Below are 21,851 nucleotides of genomic sequence, written 5' to 3'. Positions count from 1 at the left end.
CCAAGAACCAGTGGTCCATGGACATTAATATTTGGTACAATTACCCCAAGAACCAGTGGTCCATGGACATTAATATTTGGTACAATTACCCCAAGAACCAGTGGTCCATGGACATTAATATTTGGTACAATTACCCCAAGAACCAGTGGTCCATGGACATTAATATTTGGTACAATTACCCCAAGAACCAGTGGTCCATGGACATTAATATTTGGTACAATTACCCCAAGAACCAGTGGTCCATGGACATTAATATTTGGTACAGTTACCAAGAACCAGTGGTCCATGGACATTAATATTTGGTACAGTTACCCCAAGAACCAGTGGTCCATGGATATTAATATTTGGTACAGTTACCAAGAACCAGTGGTCCATGGACATTAATATTTGGTACAGTTACCCCAAGAACCAGTGGTCCATGGACATTAATATTTGGTACAATTACCAAGAACCAGTGGTTCATGGACATTAATATTTGGTACAGTTATCAAGAACCAGTGGTCCATGGACATTAATATTTGGTACAGTTACCAAGAACCAGTGGTCCATGGACATTAATATTTGGTACAGTTACCAAGAACCAGTGGTCCATGGACATTAATATTTGGTACAGTTACCCCAAGAACCAGTGGTCCATGGACATTAATATTTGGTACAGTTACCAAGAACCAGTGGTCCATGGACATTAATATTTGGTACAGTTACCAAGAACCAGTGGTCCATGGACATTAATATTTGGTACAGTTACCAAGAACCAGTGGTCCATGGACATTAATATTTGGTACAGTTACCAAGAACCAGTGGTCCATGGACATTAATATTTGGTACAGTTACCCCAAGAACCAGTGGTCCATGGACATTAATATTTGGTACAGTTACCAAGAACCAGTGGTCCATGGACATTAATATTTGGTACAGTTACCAAGAACCAGTGGTCCATGGACATTAATATTTGGTACAGTTACCCCAAGAACCAGTGGTCCATGGACATTAATATTTGGTACAGTTACCAAGAACCAGTGGTCCATGGACATTAATATTTGGTACAGTTACCAAGAACCAGTGGTCCATGGACATTAATATTTGGTACAGTTACCCCAAGAACCAGTGGTCCATGGACATTAATATTTGGTACAGTTACCAAGAACCAGTGGTCCATGGACATTAATATTTGGTACAGTTACCCCAAGAACCAGTGGTCCATGGACATTAATATTTGGTACAATTACCAAGAACCAGTGGTTCATGGACATTAATATTTGGTACAGTTATCAAGAACCAGTGGTCCATGGACATTAATATTTGGTACAGTTACCAAGAACCAGTGGTCCATGGACATTAATATTTGGTACAATTACCCCAAGAACCAGTGGTCCATGGACATTAATATTTGGTACAGTTACCAAATACCAGTGGTCCATGGACATTCATATTTGGTACAATTACCCCAAGAACCAGTGGTCCATGGACATTAATATTTGGTACAGTTACCAAGAACCAGTGGTCCATGGACATTAATATTTGGTACAGTTACCCCAAGAACCAGTGGTCCATGGACATTAATATTTGGTACAGTTACCAAGAACCAGTGGTCCATGGACATTAATATTTGGTACAGTTACCAAGAACCAGTGGTCCATGGACATTAATATTTGGTACAGTTACCAAGAACCAGTGGTCCATGGACATTAATATTTGGTACAGTTACCCCAAGAACCAGTGGTCCATGGACATTAATATTTGGTACAGTTACCAAGAACCAGTGGTCCATGGACATTAATATTTGGAACAGTTACCAAGAACCAGTGGTCCATGGACATTAATATTTGGTACAGTTACCAAGAACCAGTGGTCCATGGACATTAATATTTGGTACAGTTACCAAGAACCAGTGGTCCATGGACATTAATATTTGGTACAGTTACCAAGAACCAGTGGTCCATGGACATTAATATTTGGTACAGTTACCAAGAACCAGTGGTCCATGGACATTAATATTTGGTACAGTTACCAAGAACCAGTGGTCCATGGACATTAATATTTGGTACAGTTACCAAGAACCAGTGGTCCATGGACATTAATATTTGGTACAGTTACCAAGAACCAGTGGTCCATGGACATTAATATTTGGTACAGTTACCAAGAACCAGTGGTCCATAGACATTAATATTTGGTACAGTTACCAAGAACCAGTGGTCCATGGACATTAATATTTGGTACAGTTACCAAGAACCAGTGGTCCATGGACATTAATATTTGGTACAGTTACCCCAAGAACCAGTGGTCCATGGACATTAATATTTGGTACAGTTACCAAGAACCAGTGGTCCATGGACATTAATATTTGGTACAGTTACCCCAAGAACCAGTGGTCCATGGACATTAATATTTGGTACAGTTACCAAGAACCAGTGGTCCATGGACATTAATATTTGGTACAGTTACCAAGAACCAGTGGTCCATGGACATTAATATTTGGTACAGTTACCAAGAACCAGTGGTCCATGGACATTAATATTTGGTACAGTTACCCCAAGAACCAGTGGTCCATGGACATTAATATTTGGTACAGTTACCAAGAACCAGTGGTCCATGGACATTAATATTTGGTACAATTACCCCAAGAACCAGTGGTCCATGGACATTAATATTTGGTACAGTTACCATGAACCAGTGGTCCATGGACATTAATATTTGGTACAGTTACCATGAACCAGTGGTCCATGGACATTAATATTTGGTACAGTTACCAAGAACCAGTGGTCCATGGACATTAATATTTGGTACAGTTACCCCAAGAACCAGTGGTCCATGGACATTAATATTTGGTACAGTTACCCCAAGAACCAGTGGTCCATGGACATTAATATTTGGTACAGTTACCAAGAACCATTGGTCCATGGACATTAATATTTGGTACAGTTACCAAGAACCAGTGGTCCATGGACATTAATATTTGGTACAGTTACCCCAAGAAGTAACCCTGAAGTCTCTTTCCCCCACCAGGACGTTGGGCCTTTCCCCGGAGCCCCACGGGGGCCTGAAGTCCCCGGTGCCGGTGGGGGGCCCCCGCCGGCCCTCGGACAGCTTGGACTCCTTCAGCCGACACTTTGAGAGCATCATGGAGTCTCACCGGGCCAAGGGGACGAGCTACAGCAGCCTGGACAGCGTGGACCTGCTGACCTCGGGGTCCACGTCCGTGTTCACCTTCGACCTGCCCACGCTGACGCCCGAGATCCAGGTAGGGGGGGCCGAATAACATTTGATTAAAATGTGGTTTAACGTGCGGTAAGGAACGTTATTCTCTCTGTGTTGGTCCAAAACACACCTGTGTCTATTTAATACCTGATGGTGTGACATGACCCATTACCAGGTGATTGCTGCCCCTAGTGGCCCCTTGGTTTATTAGTAACACCAAAATATATTAACTAGTCTTCCAACCAAACATATATGAACTAGTCTTCCAACCAAACATATATTAACTAATCTTCCAACCAAAACAAACCAAACACCCATACTGGCTCCAACAACCAGGTCTGCAAACAATCTCCATCCACCTTTTTCAGGACGACTTTTTCCCAATTTTCAACTAGATTCAGAGTTTCTCTTTATTGGAACATCTTACCACCGTATTAGAGAACGCTCGACTACAAATACTTTCAGAAAACAAATCACAACATTTTTACTATTCCAAGTTAGCAAAGCTTAACCTTTCATTTCCAGAACTTCTCCCTCATTAGATCCCTGTTTTTGTTTTCCAGTAATTTAACTTATTTTCCTTAGTTGTCCTGTGTTTTACATATTTCCGTAGATATTGTTAGTTTTTCTACAGGAGGAAACATCGACGAGCCCTTATGAGGTTTTCTGGTTCCTCCTGCACATTTTCTGATATATTGTATTTCTTTTTTATTTCCTTTTTTTTCTTCTACATACTGTTTGTCTGTACTTTTTAAAACGGTTGTATATCTTTATGTGCAAATAAACTAATAACTAAAATAATAATAATAATTAAAGCTGCAAGCAGCAATGAACGGATGAACGGGCCCTCGCTCGTGCAATTTTCACCAATAAAGGTCAAGGACTCAAAACTGAGTCCGATGACACCACCACGACTCTTTATGTCAAACCATTCAAAAGTTATAGCAGAAAGTAGGAACTATCACATATGGACCAATCAGATGAATTTGAAGATGAATTTTTGCACACTTTACTGTTCGTCTGTACTTTTTAAAACTGTTGCATATCTTTATGTGCAAATAAACTAATAACTAATAATAATTCTGTCCCGGTTCTGTCCCCAGAGCCAGATCTGCGCCAGCGCCAAGCAGATAGAGCTGAGCTTCGCCCCGCTGGGCCGTCTGGACCCGGCCGGGCCCTCGGAGCTGTCCCGGTCCGAGCTGGCCCTGAGCGGGTCTGGGCCCGGCCTGGGGGGCCTGGGGGGCCTGGGGGGCCCGCTGGGCCTACGGCCCCGGCACCACGACGACTCCAGCCCCCCGGCCCGGTCCCGGTCGGAGAAGGAGGCCTGGCGCCGCTCCATCCTCAAGGACGGGTTCAGGAAGGCCAGCTCGGTGCCGGCGCTGCACCCTGGTGTCAGGTGAGTCCGGCCCGCGGGCCACACGAGGGGGAGGGGGTCTGGGAGGCCCGGCAGGTCCGGATCAGTCTGGTTCTGGTCCGGTTCAGTCCGGCTGAAGCCAGAACCCAGGACCAGTGGCCTTGTTACCTTTAAACCCGTTTGTTCTCCAGACCAGGGATTGCCCTCCGGTGGTCTGTGTCGGTATTGCAGGTGGTTCGTGAAATTGTAAATGGAAAACTAATAATTTAAAAAAAATATATTTATTTAGACTCAATTTATTTTCCATTTACTATTCATTTTTGTGAATAATTTACCCATCCAAATGATGTCAAATGAGTGAGAGTGAACTTTGTAATATTATAAGCCCTTTTGGCTTCCTATTGTTCATTTTTCATTTTTCATCTACTGTTTTTTGTTTTTTTATTTATAGCAAAAGGTGCAAATAAAAATAGACACTGATGCAAATAAATATCCTCTATAGGCCCGTACTCTTATTTAAAATCAAGGTGCAAAATAAAACAAACATCCCCAAAAGCAGTTTGTCCCCGAGTCTCTTCCTGGTTCTAATGGTGGGACTGGGACAAAACCAGTTAAAACCTCTGATTCAGATCATTGGATAGTAAACGTTTAATTGCGAGTCCAGAGAAAAGTCATCAGGTTCTGTTCACTCCTGACTAATTTATTCATTTTTTTATGCAACTGTTAAGATGCAGGTTCATTAATGTTAAAGTTATACATAATTTCAGGCACATTTGAGCAAAAAATTATAATAAAAATAATATTTTTTTTAGAATAAAAGCCATTTATCAGATAAAAGTTACATAGAACAGTTTCCAATCAGAAGCTGATGGATGGAAAAAGCAGAAAAGAAGCAGAAAAAACAGATTTTATTTTTTATTTTTTCATCTGCTAATAATCGAAGCACTTTTTGATGTTTAGATTTAGATTTAAATTAGATGTCTTTATTGTCGCTGGACAAGTTCAGTGAAATTGAGATTGCACCTTTTGGTTTGCAAAGAAAAAGAAAAAAACAACAACAGCAACAATACAATAAGATACTTTAAAGTACAATAAAATACAGAACTCGGTCTGACTCGGACCTTGTTTGGTCCTATTGGACCCATGAAGTCCAGAAACCAGGACCAGCTGGTTGTTGGTTCTGTAAAAGCAGCTCGGTTCTACCACGGATCAGTCCAGACCTCGTTACCTTTAAACCAGGGCTGGGACTTTATCACGTTAATTACGATTTGATTAATTACAGAAAAATAACACGCCAAAAAATTTTTTGCATTTAATCGCAATTTACTTTTGCACTCCAAACAGTGCAGAACGTTTCTCATTGCATGAGTTCCCGGTAAGAGTTCCCGGTAAGAGTTCCCGGTAAGAGTTCCCGGTAAGAGTTCCCGGTAATACTGACGCACAGAACTCAACACTAGAAACAACAATGGAAACTGAAACGATGGAAGTTGTTGCTGGTTCACTGGGCGGAAACTTTAGTTTTTAAAAAACTACCGAGTTACAACCTGGATAAAATCACAGTTGAGTGCAAATTGTGCAAGAAAGAATTTGCCGGAATCAGCGGAATCCCCGGAGCCCTACCAGCCTCCGCTACCAATTCACTGCCAAACATGTTGCAGCTAGCTGTTTTTTAATTTTACTAAACAAAAAAAATGTGTTTAAGACTTAGAAAGTTTACAAAAAGTCCTGAAAAAACTTGAATATAGCTAACTTGAATTTAAGTTTGTGCCTTGTGGACGATGCTAATCATATTCCTATTATTCATATTGCACTTTATGTTAACACTCAGTTATCAAAATAAACACAATTTTGTTGTTTAAGTTAATTTATGTGTCAGTTCAATGATTCAGTCATAAACCAGAATCCATTTATATTGAAAAATGTTGCTTCTCGTGTCAAATATTCATATGCGATTAATTAATTACAAAGCCTCTAATTACATAAATTATTTTAATCGAGTCCCACCACTACTTTAAACCCGTTTGTTCTTCAAATCATATGATAGTTAACATTTAATTGCGAGTCCATAGAAAAGTCCTCAGGTTCTGTTCGTTCATGACTCGGTTCTGGTCGTGTTGTTTCAGAATTCTCTCAGTCTTCTGGAGGATTTCAGGTTTCTGTAATTTACCTGTGATATGTTTCACTCTTTTTTTTGTGATCAAATGTTTTTATTTATATATATATTTCATTTTTTGTTATTATAAACGGTGGCATCCGCAATGATGTCAAACAAACATTAACACATATTTTCACTCCCTTCCAAACCCCTCGGACCTAAGCATTTGATGAAAACAATTCATAATTAATAATAAGTAGAAAAAAAAAGATATACAACAGATAAAACAATAAAATATACAACAATAAAAAACAAACAAACAAAAAAAGGTCAAAATAAAACAAAGGCAAAACATAATAATGTCAAACACTGGACAAGGATTAGCTGCAACGAGGTCGTCTAAATACATTTTAAATACATCTTTCAAGTTTGGCTTTAATTAGATCTGTTGCCATAAACCAAAATAAAATATTTAGTTGTTTTGCATGATGGGTTCGATAGAGATGTTTACTAGAGATGTTTTACTCTTTAAATCAGTGATGAACCGGTCTGGTCCTGAGAGCTGTTGCAGTTCCGCCGAGCCGCCACCAGGGGGCAGCAGAGCTGCTGGTGCTGCTGCAGTCTCAACATGCTGGAATGGATGGATGGATGAATGAATGAATGAATGAATGAATGAATGAATGATCTTAATTTGAACTGCTGTAGCTCAGTATTTCATGCTGTTGTTGGTAACTTCCTCCTCATCAGTGATCAATATCAAATATAAATATAACAATCATCTCTCTCAGTCGATCTAGTGAAGTTTATAATTAGACTTTTATTTGTTTTTTATGCAACTGTTAAAGTGCAAGTTAATTAATGTTTTAGTAAAACATCATTTCAGGCACATTTGAGCAAAAGTTATGATAAAAAGAATCTTTTTTTAGAATAAAAGCCATTTATCCGATAAAAGTTACACAGAACAGTTTCTAATAAGAAGCTGATGATGGAAAAAGCAAAAAAGAAGCAGAAATTATCTTTTTTCTTTGCAGCAAAACCAAATATTTTTTGTTTTTTCTCATCTGCTAATATTCGTAGCACTTTCTGATATTTAGATTTAGATTAGATGTCTTTATTGTCAGACAAGAAAAGAACACCAGCAACAATACAATAAAATACTTTAAGATACTTCAAAATTAAATTAAATACTTTAAGATACTTCAAAATACAATAAAATACGTTAAGATAGTTTAAAATACAAGAAAATACTGTAAAATACAATGAAATACAATAAATTACTTTAATATACGATAAAATACAATAAAATACTTTAAGATACTTTAAAATTCAATAAAATACAAGAAAAATACTGTAAAATACAATAAAATACAATAAATTACTTTAATATACAATACAATTCAATAAAATACTTTAAGATACTTTAAAATACAAGAAAATACTTAAAAATACAGTAAAATATTATATTTTTAAATGCAATGAAAAAGTGCATGTGTAGCTTCTGGAATCTTCTTCTGGATTTGTTTCCGGATCTGGTTCTGGAATGTTCTCCTGGATCAGCTCCTCCGGTCCCTCTCTCCTCCGGTCTCTCTCTCCTCCGTTCCTACTCTAGTCTGAATAAACCATCACCACGTTTTCAGGGAGATCACTTCTGCTTCCATGGCGTTGCCACGGCGACCAGGCCGCCTCTTTATCGTCACGGTAACCGACTCTGGAACCTGAAACCCAGAACTGGGACTCGGTTGGACCTGGTTCCTGAAACTGAGTTTCAGCCGTCGTTCAGGAGATCAGGAGGTTCTGGTTCTGAAGTCCAACTACAGTCCTGTGGTGCGTCCGAAATGCCGTACAGTATATACTAAAAAGTATATACTAAAAAGTATACTTAAGTTCAGCACACCTTTGAGTAAATATCAGTAGTATGCATTAATTCAGACGTACTACTCAGAGCCACACGGCACTTCCTGCCGTAGGGAGGGGGGGGAGTTGTTACCATGGTAACCTGACACAGCAGCAGTAGCAGCACCGCTCTTTACCGTTTATTCTGGCCCAAACAAGATTACATTATATAATATTATTAAATACGAATATTATAATATTAATATTATATAATAATATTATTATACTTAATATTATACTTATGACATGTACGTATCACTTAGCAACCAAACGCCGCTGCATTGCATTGTGGGAAGTTTCTGTTCGGCTAGTGTCATCAATCCACACTAAAAAAAATTCTCTGGAATGAGTATGGATAGTACATACTATTGAGTATGGATAGTGCATACTACTGAGTATGGATAGTACATACTACTGAGTATGAATAGTGCATACTATTGAGTACGTTCTAATGTTTCGGACGCACTAAAAAATCTTGCATACTCATTTTCATAGTCTGTACTGACTGAGTCATGTGACCAGTTCTGGCTGAATGAGTCAGCAGCTGAGCTCTGGTTGCCCCGGCAACAAGAACCTCGACTTCAGAACCTTCCGGTTTGGCTGTGAGAAAAACCCAGATTTTGCCTTGTGACAAGGTCTCAAATCACTCCGATTTGTGAGAAAACCGTAGCTCGTAGCAGAGAAACGAAAACATTGTGAGAGACACAGAACCCGGCAGATTCTGATAATCTTAATTTTATTCAGATATTCCTTAAAATGATTGAATAAGCTCAGTGCGAAGACAGAGTGAGATTCTTTTGAAGAAAACTTTTGATTACATTACAGTCAATGGAGACTGAGACAGGTATTGGCGCTCTAGCCCCCCCGTTTAAATTTTGTGCATACCCCGCCTGTCAAAGTCACATTTTATGAATCTCAACACCTATGTCTACATTCTGACTAAAAATTATTTGTCCCCTTTTTACGGTTTGGCCGTGAGCTCGAGTTACAATCCCAGTAACAAATAAAATAAATAAAAAACAAATAAAAATTCTGGTTATTTTTTACTGTTTCTCACACTCTACCAACCGACACCCGCACTCTAGATTTGACAAAAAAGTGATTTCCAGTCCTCACTTGAGTGCTCATATCTTGAAAAGTTTACATCTTAGGAAAAAACAGTTTCAGGTTTGGAGAGAAGAGACGCTTTCCTCCGTTTTGAAGTTTGAATTACATTTCTACGTGCAGGTATGAGAAAGTTATGTGACTCTGAAAAAAGGTGAATTTGGCTTTTTTTTTTTTACTTTTTCCCATCCACTTTGAATGGGTTTCTTTGGCAATAACTTTGGGGAAAATGGGAATTTCAACACCAAAGGTCATAGCACACTATTCCCGATCGAGCCGCACGTTTTGATATATGATGCACCTGGGTCTTCCGAAATCTGTAGGAGGAGCAGCGAACCGAAATCTGTCCGGAAAATTAATAAAAAAAATAAACACGCAGGATAACAATGGCTGCGCCAGAGGCACTAATAATAATATTATTGTACTTAATATTATACTTATGACATATACGTATCACTTAGCAACCAAACACCGCTGCATTGCATTGTGGGAAGTTTCTGCTTAGTTAGTGTCCATCAATCCACACTAATACATTTCTCCAGAATGAGTATGAATAGATGTTTCGGATGCACTAAACAATCTCACTTACTAATTTTGCTACTCATTAGGGTGGAAGTATGCGATTTCGGACACAACCTGGTTCTTGTTCCCTCCCAGGGGGCGGGGCCTCTCAAGTGGGCGTGGCCCCAGAATCCACATTCAAGCCCAGACTTTATTGTCAGGAATTCAGGCCCAAAAAAACAAAACCAGGATCACACCCACTAGCTGCTGCTGCTGCACGGAAACCTCAGACCTCACGTGCACGCTTTCACGTGCACGTGCACGCCCTCATGTGCACGCTCTCACGTGCACGCCCTCACGTGCACACCCTCACGTGCACGCCCTCACGTGCACGCCTTCACGTGCACGCCCTCACGTGCACGCCCTCACACTCCAGCCTCTCAGGGGAAGTCCAGATGGGTTCACTCCCCCATCACCATTCAAGATTCTCTTTATTGTCATTGTAACAAGTGCAAGGAAAGGTGCAGGCCTTCAGTACAACAAAAACCAGAGTGCAATATTAACAATAAAGATATAAAACAATATAAAAACAACAATATAAAAACAATATACAGACTTACAGAATGTTTGAGACATTTATGGCTCTGACAGCGGTTGGAAAAAACTATTTTTCAGTCTTCAACCATCACCCCCCCCATCACTCCTTCATCTGGGTCATTCATGCTGATCCTCCATCTGCTGTCTCTGACCTCCGACCTCCGACCCGCTTCTCTGTGGAGTCTCTGCTCGTCTCAACAATCCCAGAATCCCACTCTCTGTTCTGGAGACATTTTTCCACGTTTTAGATCCAGTTTCTGGTTCTAACTCCAACTTTCTCCGTGTGTGAGAGTTCAGATCAACAACAGCCTCCTCATTCCTCTCAGGGCGGGTCAGAAACATCTTGAGAGGGTTTTCCAGCCTCTCGGAGGGAAAGGGGGGAATAGGAGGGGCAGAAGGGAGTATTTGAGAGTATTCTGGGTTTTATTGTTCCTGGAGGAATAACTGTGGTCTGAAACCAGAGTCCTGCAGGAGAAAGAGGGGGAGAAACTTCCAGGAAGACGAACCGGAGGGAGAGGAAGGTAAGATGAGACAAAGAGAGGAAGAGGGGAGGAGGAGGAGGAGGAGGAGGAGAGGAGGAGGGGCGACCCGGGTTCGGCTGGCCGGGGGAGGAAACACATACCTCCGTCCCCCCGGAGGAGGAGGAAGAGGAGGAGGAGGAACAGCTGATGGAAGACAGGACGGAGGACGCAGGGAAAGTTGGGAGACGCCGCGGCCGAGAGGAAAGAACAGAGGAAAGAAGGGAGGAAAAGAGAGAGGAAAAGAGTTTCTGAGGAAGAGAAGGAGAACTGGGAGGAAGAGGAGGAGAAGCAGCGCCCAGACGGAGGAGGAGGAGGAGAGGAAAACCAGACGGAGGAGGGAATCCGACGCTGGGAAACACAAAGCCAGATGGAGAGCTGGCAGGAGATGATGTCATCCCCCTGTGATGTCATCGGCCCCGCCCCCTGCCGGCCGAGGGGTGTGGCTGCCGTTTGATTGGCGGCTGCGTTGCCATGGCGAGATACCTGCTGTGCTGGGGGGGCGGAGCTCTGGAGGACCGGTACCTGGAGGCCCCGCCCTTCCCCGCCGTCTACAGGTGAGCTGGCTCCTGATTGGTCCGTCCCGCTGTCACTCTGGGGGGTCGCTATGGTAACCAGGACACGCCTCGTCGGTATATATATATATATATATATATATATGTATATATATATATATATATATATATATATATATATATATATACAGTGTGCGAAATACCCATCCATATATTCGGGGGGGTCCTTAAATCGCGTTTTGTTTTGTTTTTTAAACAGTGTGGCCCTATACAATAAACCAATACAATCAGCCTACTATAGCCTATGACAAATACACGCACACTTTTAACCATTTTTTTTTTTTTTTTTTTTTTTTTAAATATTTTTATCCCAGTTTTTTTCCCATTTTTTTACCACCCCGTGCCCCCCCGTACCTACTGACAGTCCTGGGCATTGCCATCCTCTACCAACCCCGGGAGGGCCCTGCACTGAGCTCAGGTCTCCTCCTTAACCTGAGGAGTGAGCAGGCCGCATCTTTTCACCAGACAGGGTGGGGCTTCTCCGGCCGAACGTAGCGCGTGGAAGGATCACGTTATTCCGTTCGGATCCTCCCCACCCCATCTGGCGCCCCGGTTGGCCAGAGGAGGCAGTAGAGCCCAGGACTGTGTGCATGTTTTTGTGAGGGTAGCTCACACTAGCTACCCAGGGGAACACGGGGAGAACATACAAACTCCACACAGAAAGATCCTTTCGCCAACCCCACCCATGGTGTGGGCACCGAAGTCATGGGGGAACTAACACGCACTTCAGCACCCACAGCGTCCCCCGGCGGGAATCGAACCCAGAACCTGTGAGACCGCTGCACTACCAGCTGCGCCACCGTGCCCCCTCCTTTTAACCATTTTAGATGTACGTTGTGTTACAAACAGGAGGTAAAATTGCGCATTACGATGCAGAATGTTATTGACAAATTAAATCTGATAATTAAAATAAATAAAAGTCATTAATTGGCACCACACTAGTGCACTTAATGAATAAATGCCAGGTATAAGACACTGGCGCACGACCAGTGCATTGCAGAAACGAATAAAAAATTAAAATAGGCTAATGTATTTTTTTAGATAAATAAAAAAAAATACAATAAAAAGGAATTGTGCATTCAAATTAAACAGATCCTCAGCCTGCACAATGATTACTGATTATTTAACGTTATGTAACCATCCAGGAAATTATGTTTTAACACAGCTGTGTGAACACATTCACAAATTCCACTCATAACAGGTGATCACGCAAAATTAAAAAAAAAAAAAACATGATGGCTCTAAACAGGTGGGTTCACGCAGCTTACACATAAATCACACTCATAACAGGCCATAACGAAAATAATAATAACAATAATTAAAAAAAACATTAGCTCTCAGGTGGGTTCAGGCCATATTGAGCAGGCTGGCCTCTTACCTTAAGTTAAAGCAAGTCTCTAGCAGCGGGGGCGCAGTAGCATCTGCCCCGGAGCACTCGGCCTCGACTTACCTTCCTTCACCAGAGGGGGGAGAGGAACGGACTTCACTTCCTTCACCAGAGGGGGGAGAGGAACGGACTTCACTTCCTTCACCAGAGGGGGGAGAGGAACGGACTTACCTTCCTTCACCAGAGGGGGGGAGAGGAACGGACTTCACTTCCTTCACCAGAGGGGGGAGAGGAACGGACTTACCTTCCTTCACCAGAGGGGGGGAGAGGAACGGACTTCACTTCCTTCACCAGAGGGGGGAGAGGAACGGACTTACCTTCCTTCACCAGAGGGGGGAGAGGAACGGACTTCACTTCCTTCACCAGAGGGGGGAGAGGAACGGGACCCTCTGTTGTGACATCGTCTCTCTCCTCATCTCTGGCTCACACTCACACCTTTTTTGATGTGAACCCAAAGTGTGCAAGTGACACATTCTGAGTTAGCTTCCGCTTAGCCATCACCAAACGGCTTTTCCAAATCCAACTCAGCCTGGATCATTTCTCCTCTGCTTTTCCCCACATTCCAGTAATGATCTGACATGCTGACATGTTTGCTGAATTTAACACCACACGCCGCTCACTCACTCCACGCTGTTCCCTGTTTGATTGCGTCACCACGCCGTTATTAATTGTTCATTTTTTTCCCCACTTATTCCACTGAACATAAAATGTTTTTTTGCTATTTTCCGCCGAACAATTTGGGTTACCGAACGTTTGTTGCATCACTAGTAATTTCAGAACAGTGGTTTGGGTTTTGGGACCAGAGGAGGGACCGCTGAGTTCTGTGTTCTGGACTCTGGGTTCTGGACTCTGGACTCTGGACTCTGGGTTCTGCTGGGCCCGGGGGGGCGGACCTCGGTTCTCCCTGTTGGCCGTGTTGGTCTTCGTCGGTGACTCAGCTGCCGGCGGTCGGGCTGTTGTGGTTCTGCCGGGTCGACCCGCCCTGGAAAATAACAGCGTGTTTCTGCTGCTCACGTTCCTCTCATCTGCTGGATTTGAGAGAGATATTTAATGTTTCTCATACAGACTTGGAGCTCTCCAATCTCCTGAAGGCTCTGGTTGGACGGCCCTACAAACCATCTCTGTTTTCTTTACGAGATCACCAGAAAAGCAGAGAGTGATCTCCTCTCCATCCGAGTTGCTGTTTGGTTTATTTATCTTTACTCCACCAACTCCAAATATTTAATCACTTTACTCAACAAACAATGCAAATGCAGTTCAAACAGCAGGTGTATCGTCCCTTTAATCTGATTGGTTTAGAGTAAATCGTCCCCCACGTGGGGTGAGCTCTTATTATTGGCTGAAATAAAGGAAGACATCTGATTGGTTGCAGATCCTTCCGTGTTAAAAAAACATATTTGTGGATCGAGTCACGTCAGGGGAGTCTCAAAACTCACACACAAATCCAGCGCAGCTCACAGACAAAAAAACGTTTATAAATCAGGTTATATTTGTGTTTGCATCAAAAATACATTTATATATCTTGTCCTACGCATTTGTGGGTCGGTCTGTGCATTTGTGGATCGGTCTGTGCATTTGTGAATGTTGTCCTGTGCATTTGTGGATCGTCGTGTGCATTTGTGGATCGGTCTGTGCATTTGTGGATCGGTCTGTGCATTTGTGGATCGGTCTGTGCATTTGTGGATCGTCGTGTGCATTTGTGGATCGGTCTGTGCATTTGTGGATCGGTCTGTGCATTTGTGGATCGGTCTGTGCATTTGTGAATTGGTCTGTGCATTTGTGGATCGGTCTGTGCATTTGTGGATCGGTCTGTGCATTTGTGGATCGGTCTGTGCATTTGTGGATCGGTCTGTGCATTTGTGGATCGGTCTGTGCATTTGTGGATCGGTCTGTGCATTTGTGGATTGGTCTGTGCATTTGTGGATCGGTCTGTGCATTTGTGGATCGGTCTGTGCATTTGTGGATCGGCGTGTGCATTTGTGGATCAGCGTGTGCATTTGTGGATTGGTCTGTGCATTTGTGGATTGGTCTGTGCATTTGTGGATCGGTCTGTGCATTTGTGGATCGGTCTGTGCATTTGTGAATGTTGTCCTGTGCATTTGTGGATCGTCGTGTGCATTTGTGGATCGGTCTGTGCATTTGTGGATCGGTCTGTGCATTTGTGGATCGGTCTGTGCATTTGTGGATCGTCGTGTGCATTTGTGGATCGGTCTGTGCATTTGTGGATCGGTCTGTGCATTTGTGGATCGGTCTGTGCATTTGTGAATTGGTCTGTGCATTTGTGGATCGGTCTGTGCATTTGTGGATCGGTCTGTGCATTTGTGGATCGGTCTGTGCATTTGTGGATCGGTCTGTGCATTTGTGGATCGGTCTGTGCATTTGTGAATTGGTCTGTGCATTTGTGGATCGGTCTGTGCATTTGTGGATCGGTCTGTGCATTTGTGGATCGGTCTGTGCATTTGTGGATCGGTCTGTGCATTTGTGGATCGGTCTGTGCATTTGTGGATTGGTCTGTGCATTTGTGGATCGGTCTGTGCATTTGTGGATCGGTCTGTGCATTTGTGGATCGGCGTGTGCATTTGTGGATCAGCGTGTGCATTTGTGGATTGGTCTGTGCATTTGTGGATTGGTCTGTGCATTTGTGGATCGGTCTGTGCATTTGTGGATCGGTCTGTGCATTTGTGAATGTTGTCCTGTGCATTTGTGGATCGGTCTGTGCATTTGTGGATCGGTCTGTGCATTTGTGGATCGGTCTGTGCATTTGTGGATCGGTCTGTGCATTTGTGGATCGGTCTGTGCATTTGTGGATCGGTCTGTGCATTTGTGGATCGGTCTGTGCATTTGTGGATCGGTCTGTGCATTTGTGGATTGGTCTGTGCATTTGTGGATCGGTCTGTGCATTTGTGGATCGGTCTGTGCATTTGTGAATGTTGTCCTGTGCATTTGTGGATCAGCGTGTGCATTTGTGGATTGGTCTGTGCATTTGTGAATCGGTCTGTGCATTTGTGGATTGGTCTGTGCATTTGTGGATCGGTCTGTGCATTTGTGGATCGGTCTGTGCATTTGTGGATCGGTCTGTGCATTTGTGGATCGGTCTGTGCATTTGTGGATCGGTCTGTGCATTTGTGAATTGGTCTGTGCATTTGTGGATCGGTCTGTGCATTTGTGGATTGGTCTGTGCATTTGTGGATTGGTCTGTGGGTCAAAGACGTGACGCTTACTTTTTCTGTCCGATGGAACTTTCTACCTAATAATAAACATAAAAATGAATAAAAAATATAACATGTATGTCTAATACGTTCCTTCTACATGTGCCCACTCTTATTTTATTTAAACATGTTGGTTATTGGTCATTTTCTGCCATCTGAAGTGTGAAAACATCATGTGGGGTGACCGTCCGGCCTTGACTTCTGTTTGGACAACTGGTTTTAAATCACATTAAAACAATTTAAAAATAATGCTTGCCCTATTGGGCATACTTTCAAACTTGTTTTAGATTTATTGACAAAGTTATGGAACATTTGTACACACATTTCAATCATAATACACAAACTAATCTTGTACGAATATGTTCATTGTCTGAATTATCATCTGGGGTGACCATGAAAAAAATACAATTGAGGGACTTTTATATTGACAATCATCTCAAAGAGGATGTTGCATCAGCCAGTTACTCCATGAGGGTCCCAGAGAGACAACCTGCAGGTCAGTAGTCTCTCTCTCCTTTACAAATAAATCCTCTTTCTAACTGCTGCAGTGTATACGTCACATTTTGATATCATGTGGGGTGACCACCCTATTCATTTTGAGATAAATGGTCGCCCCAAATGACGGTTTAAAGGTTTAAAAACACTAAAATACCTTTGTTTGAAGTTTTCACATACATGTATGTGTACACTACATTTCAAATGTTTGGAAAATGGCCAAAAATATCTTTATTTTAAGTATTTTAAAAATGGGCTACTCAAAGGCCTTATACGTCTTTGACCCCTGTGCATTTGTGGATTGGTCTGTGCATTTGTGGATCGGTCTGTGCATTTGTGGATCGGCATGTGCATTTGTGGATCGGTCTGTGCATTTGTGGATCGGCATGTGCATTTGTGGATCGCCGTGTGCATTTGTGGATCGGTCTGTGCATTTGTAGATCGGCATGTGCATTTGTGGATCGGTCTGTGCATTTGTGGATCGGCATGTGCATTTGTGGATCGGTCTGTGCATTTGTGGATCGCCGTGTGCATTTGTGGATCGGTCTGTGCATTTGTAGATCGGCATGTGCATTTGTGGATCGGTCTGTGCATTTGTGGATCGGCATGTGCATTTGTGGATCGGCATGTGCATTTGTGGATCGCCGTGTGCATTTGTGGATCGGTCTGTGCATTTGTAGATCGGCATGTGCATTTGTGGATCGGTCTGTGCGTTTGTGGAACTTCCGTTGGGCGGTTATTTCTGTTATTTCTGTTATTTCTGTTATTTGTGTCCTGGTGAACGAACTGCTGACGGCAGGAAGGAACCGTCTACAGAAACATCCGGATGCTGGTCCCTCATTGGTGGCAGGAAGATGGATGGATGGATGAATGAATGAATGAATGAATGAATGAATGAATGAATGAATGAATGAATGAATGAATGAATGAATGAATGAATGAATGAATGAATGAATGAATGAATGAATGAACGAATGAATGGTCTTTATTTCGGTTATTTTACACAACAAAATTACATAAACATTGATTTTACTGAAAAGCTGCAGCTGAAGCCGAAGCTTCTGCCCTTTTATCTGATCAACTTGAATCAGAAACATTAGCATTAATCCATGAAAACAAACGATGCATAAAGAAGACAAAATATAAAATTGACGTTTCACATTCTAGAACGTTTTTGATAATATACTTTATAGCGGCCAGAAGTAAGCGAAACTAACATGGTTTACATATCGCATTTTGTAATTAATAAAAGTTTAAGATGCTTGGTAGTTTTTCAGTTGGTTAATGATTCATTGGACAGAGTTTATGTTAATCTCTGCTAGAGATGTTTTTACTACTTCAGATTTTTTGCCAGTGTTGCACAGTGATAAAGTTTGTCACATTATTTGTTATTAACTCCGTTTATAGAGGACTTGTTTACATCATTAGGCTTCTAGGATTGGCCTGAAATGTTTTTCATTTGAATCTCTAAATGAGGACTTTGCATTTCAGATTAACTTCTAAACCTCCTATAATTTCATGATTGTTTTGTTTTGCTGATATAAAGCACAGATGTGTCATTAATAAAGGAGCTTATGGTTAATATTTTGGTTGCTTATTTATAACATCAAACTGGCTACTATGGACTGAAATGCTTAATATAATATTAAAATAAGGAAATGTTGGTGGAAAGTGGTGCTTTGTCATTATGGCGTGTTTTATTAAAAGTAGGTCAATATCAACTTCATTCATCAAAATAATATTTCTTTATCTGAATATTATATTTAACATTCACAATGACTAAATCTGGAGACAATTAATACATAATTCATATGTAAACTAGACAGATATTCTCCTGCTCATTCCTGAGCACAAATGTATTATATACATAAATCTTCGTCTTTGAGTGCAAAAAACATTTTGAAAACCCCAAAATGTTTCGCCTGCGCGGTTTGTGGCCCCCTGAATAATCTAGTTGAATATCCCTGAATAATCTAGTGGAATATCCCTGAATAATCTAGTGGAATATCCCTGAATAATCTAGTGGAATATCCCTGAATAATCTGATTAAATATCCCTGAATAATCTAGTTAATATTCCTGAATAATCTAGTGGAATATCCCTGAATAATCTAGTTGAATATTCCTGAATAATCTAGTGGAATATTCCTGAATAATCTAGTGGAATATCCCTGAATAATCTAGTGGAATATCCCTGAATAATCTAGTGGAATATCCCTGAATAATCTAGTGGAATATCCCTGAATAATCTAGTGGAATATCCCTGAATAATCTAGTGGAATATCCCTGAATAATCTAGTGGAATATCCCTGAATAATCTAGTGGAATATTCCTGAATAATCTAGTGGAATATCCCTGAATAATCTAGTGGAATATCCCTGAATAATCTAGTGGAATATCCCTGAATAATCTAGTGGAATATTCCTGAATAATCTAGTGGAATATCCCTGAATAATCTAGTGGAATATCCCTGAATAATCTAGTGGAATATCCCTAAATAATCTAGTTAAATATTCCTGAATAATCTAGTTTAATATTCCTGAATAATCTAGTTAAATATCCCTAAATAATCTAGTTAAATATTCCTGAATAATCTAGTTTAATATTCCTGAATAATCTAGTTAAATATTCCTGAATAATCTAGTGGAATATCCCTGAATAATCTAGTTAAATATTCCTGAATAATCTAGTTTAATATTCCTGAATAATCTAGTTAAATATTCCTGAATAATCTAGTGGAATATCCTGAATAATCTAGTGGAATATCCTGAATAATCTAGTTAATATTCCTGAATAATCTAGTGGAATATCCCTGAATAATCTAGTGGAATATCCCTGAATAATCTAGTGGAATATTCCTGAATAATCTAGTGGAATATTCCTGAATAATCTAGTTAATATTCCTGAATAATCTAGTGGAATATCCTGAATAATCTAGTGGAATATTCCTGAATAATCTAGTGGAATATCCCTGAATAATCTAGTGGAATATCCCTGAATAATCTAGTTAATATCCCTGAATAATCTAGTGGAATATCCCTGAATAATCTAGTGGAATATCCCTGAATAATCTAGTGGAATATCCCTGAATAATCTGATTAAATATCCCTGAATAATCTAGTTAATATTCCTGAATAATCTAGTGGAATATCCCTGAATAATCTAGTTGAATATTCCTGAATAATCTAGTGGAATATTCCTGAATAATCTAGTGGAATATCCCTGAATAATCTAGTGGAATATCCCTGAATAATCTAGTGGAATATCCCTGAATAATCTAGTGGAATATCCCTGAATAATCTAGTGGAATATCCCTGAATAATCTAGTGGAATATTCCTGAATAATCTAGTTAATATCCCTGAATAATCTAGTGGAATATCCCTGAATAATCTAGTGGAATATCCCTGAATAATCTAGTGGAATATTCCTGAATAATCTAGTGGAATATCCCTGAATAATCTAGTGGAATATCCCTGAATAATCTAGTGGAATATTCCTGAATAATCTAGTGGAATATCCCTGAATAATCTAGTGGAATATCCCTGAATAATCTAGTGGAATATCCCTAAATAATCTAGTTAAATATTCCTGAATAATCTAGTTTAATATTCCTGAATAATCTAGTTAAATATCCCTAAATAATCTAGTTAAATATTCCTGAATAATCTAGTTTAATATTCCTGAATAATCTAGTTAAATATTCCTGAATAATCTAGTGGAATATCCCTGAATAATCTAGTTAAATATTCCTGAATAATCTAGTTTAATATTCCTGAATAATCTAGTTAAATATTCCTGAATAATCTAGTGGAATATCCTGAATAATCTAGTGGAATATCCTGAATAATCTAGTTAATATTCCTGAATAATCTAGTGGAATATCCCTGAATAATCTAGTGGAATATCCCTGAATAATCTAGTGGAATATTCCTGAATAATCTAGTGGAATATTCCTGAATAATCTAGTTAATATTCCTGAATAATCTAGTGGAATATCCTGAATAATCTAGTGGAATATTCCTGAATAATCTAGTGGAATATCCCTGAATAATCTAGTGGAATATCCCTGAATAATCTAGTTAATATCCCTGAATAATCTAGTGGAATATCCCTGAATAATCTAGTGGAATATCCCTGAATAATCCAGTGGAATATCCCTGAATAATCTAGTGGAATATCCCTGAATAATCCAGTGGAATATCCCTGAATAATCTAGTGGAATATTCCTGAATAATCCAGTGGAATATCCCTGAATAATCTAGTGGAATATCCCTGAATAATCCAGTGGAATATCCCTGAATAATCTAGTGGAATATTCCTGAATAATCCAGTGGAATATCCCTGAATAATCTAGTGGAATATCCCTGAATAATCCAGTGGAATATCCCTGAATAATCTAGTGGAATATTCCTGAATAATCTAGTTAATATCCCTGAATAATCTAGTTAATATTCCTGAATAATCTAGTGGAATATCCCTGAATAATCTAGTTAATATTCCTGAATAATCTAGTGGAATATCCCTGAATAATCTAGTGGAATATCCCTGAATAATCTAGTTAATATTCCTGAATAATCTAGTGGAATATCCCTGAATAATCTAGTTAATATTCCTGAATAATCTAGTGGAATATCCCTGAATAATCTAGTGGAATATCCCTGAATAATCTAGTTAATATTCCTGAATAATCTAGTGGAATATCCCTGAATAATCTAGTGGAATATTCCTGAATAATCTAGTGGAATATTCCTGAATAATCTAGTGGAATATCCCTGAATAATCTAGTGGAATATCCCTGAATAATCTAGTGGAATATCCCTGAATAATCTAGTGGAATATCCTGAATAATCTAGTGGAATATTCCTGAATAATCTAGTTAATATCCCTGAATAATCTAGTGGAATATCCCTGAATAATCTAGTTAA

At 40.4% G+C, this 21,851-nt stretch overlaps 1 protein-coding gene across 1 annotated transcript in view; it reads left to right on the top strand.

Moving 5' to 3' along the window:
• psda (pleckstrin and Sec7 domain containing a) overlaps positions 1–21,851 on the top strand; it is an 80,266-nt gene that overhangs the window by 19,217 nt on the left and 39,198 nt on the right. The window contains exons 6-7 of the mRNA XM_061744816.1: positions 3,007–3,241; positions 4,302–4,594. Of these exons, the coding sequence (XP_061600800.1) occupies positions 3,007–3,241; positions 4,302–4,594 (528 nt within the window). The remainder of the gene's footprint in view (positions 1–3,006; positions 3,242–4,301; positions 4,595–21,851) is intronic.

The sequence above is a fragment of the Cololabis saira genome, chromosome 17 (genome assembly GCF_033807715.1).
Source record: "Cololabis saira isolate AMF1-May2022 chromosome 17, fColSai1.1, whole genome shotgun sequence".
In the NCBI taxonomy this organism is placed as follows: Eukaryota; Metazoa; Chordata; class Actinopteri; order Beloniformes; family Belonidae; genus Cololabis; species Cololabis saira.
The sequence above is the reverse complement of the archived record's forward strand: the minus strand, read 5'-3'. Positions and strand labels throughout refer to the sequence as shown.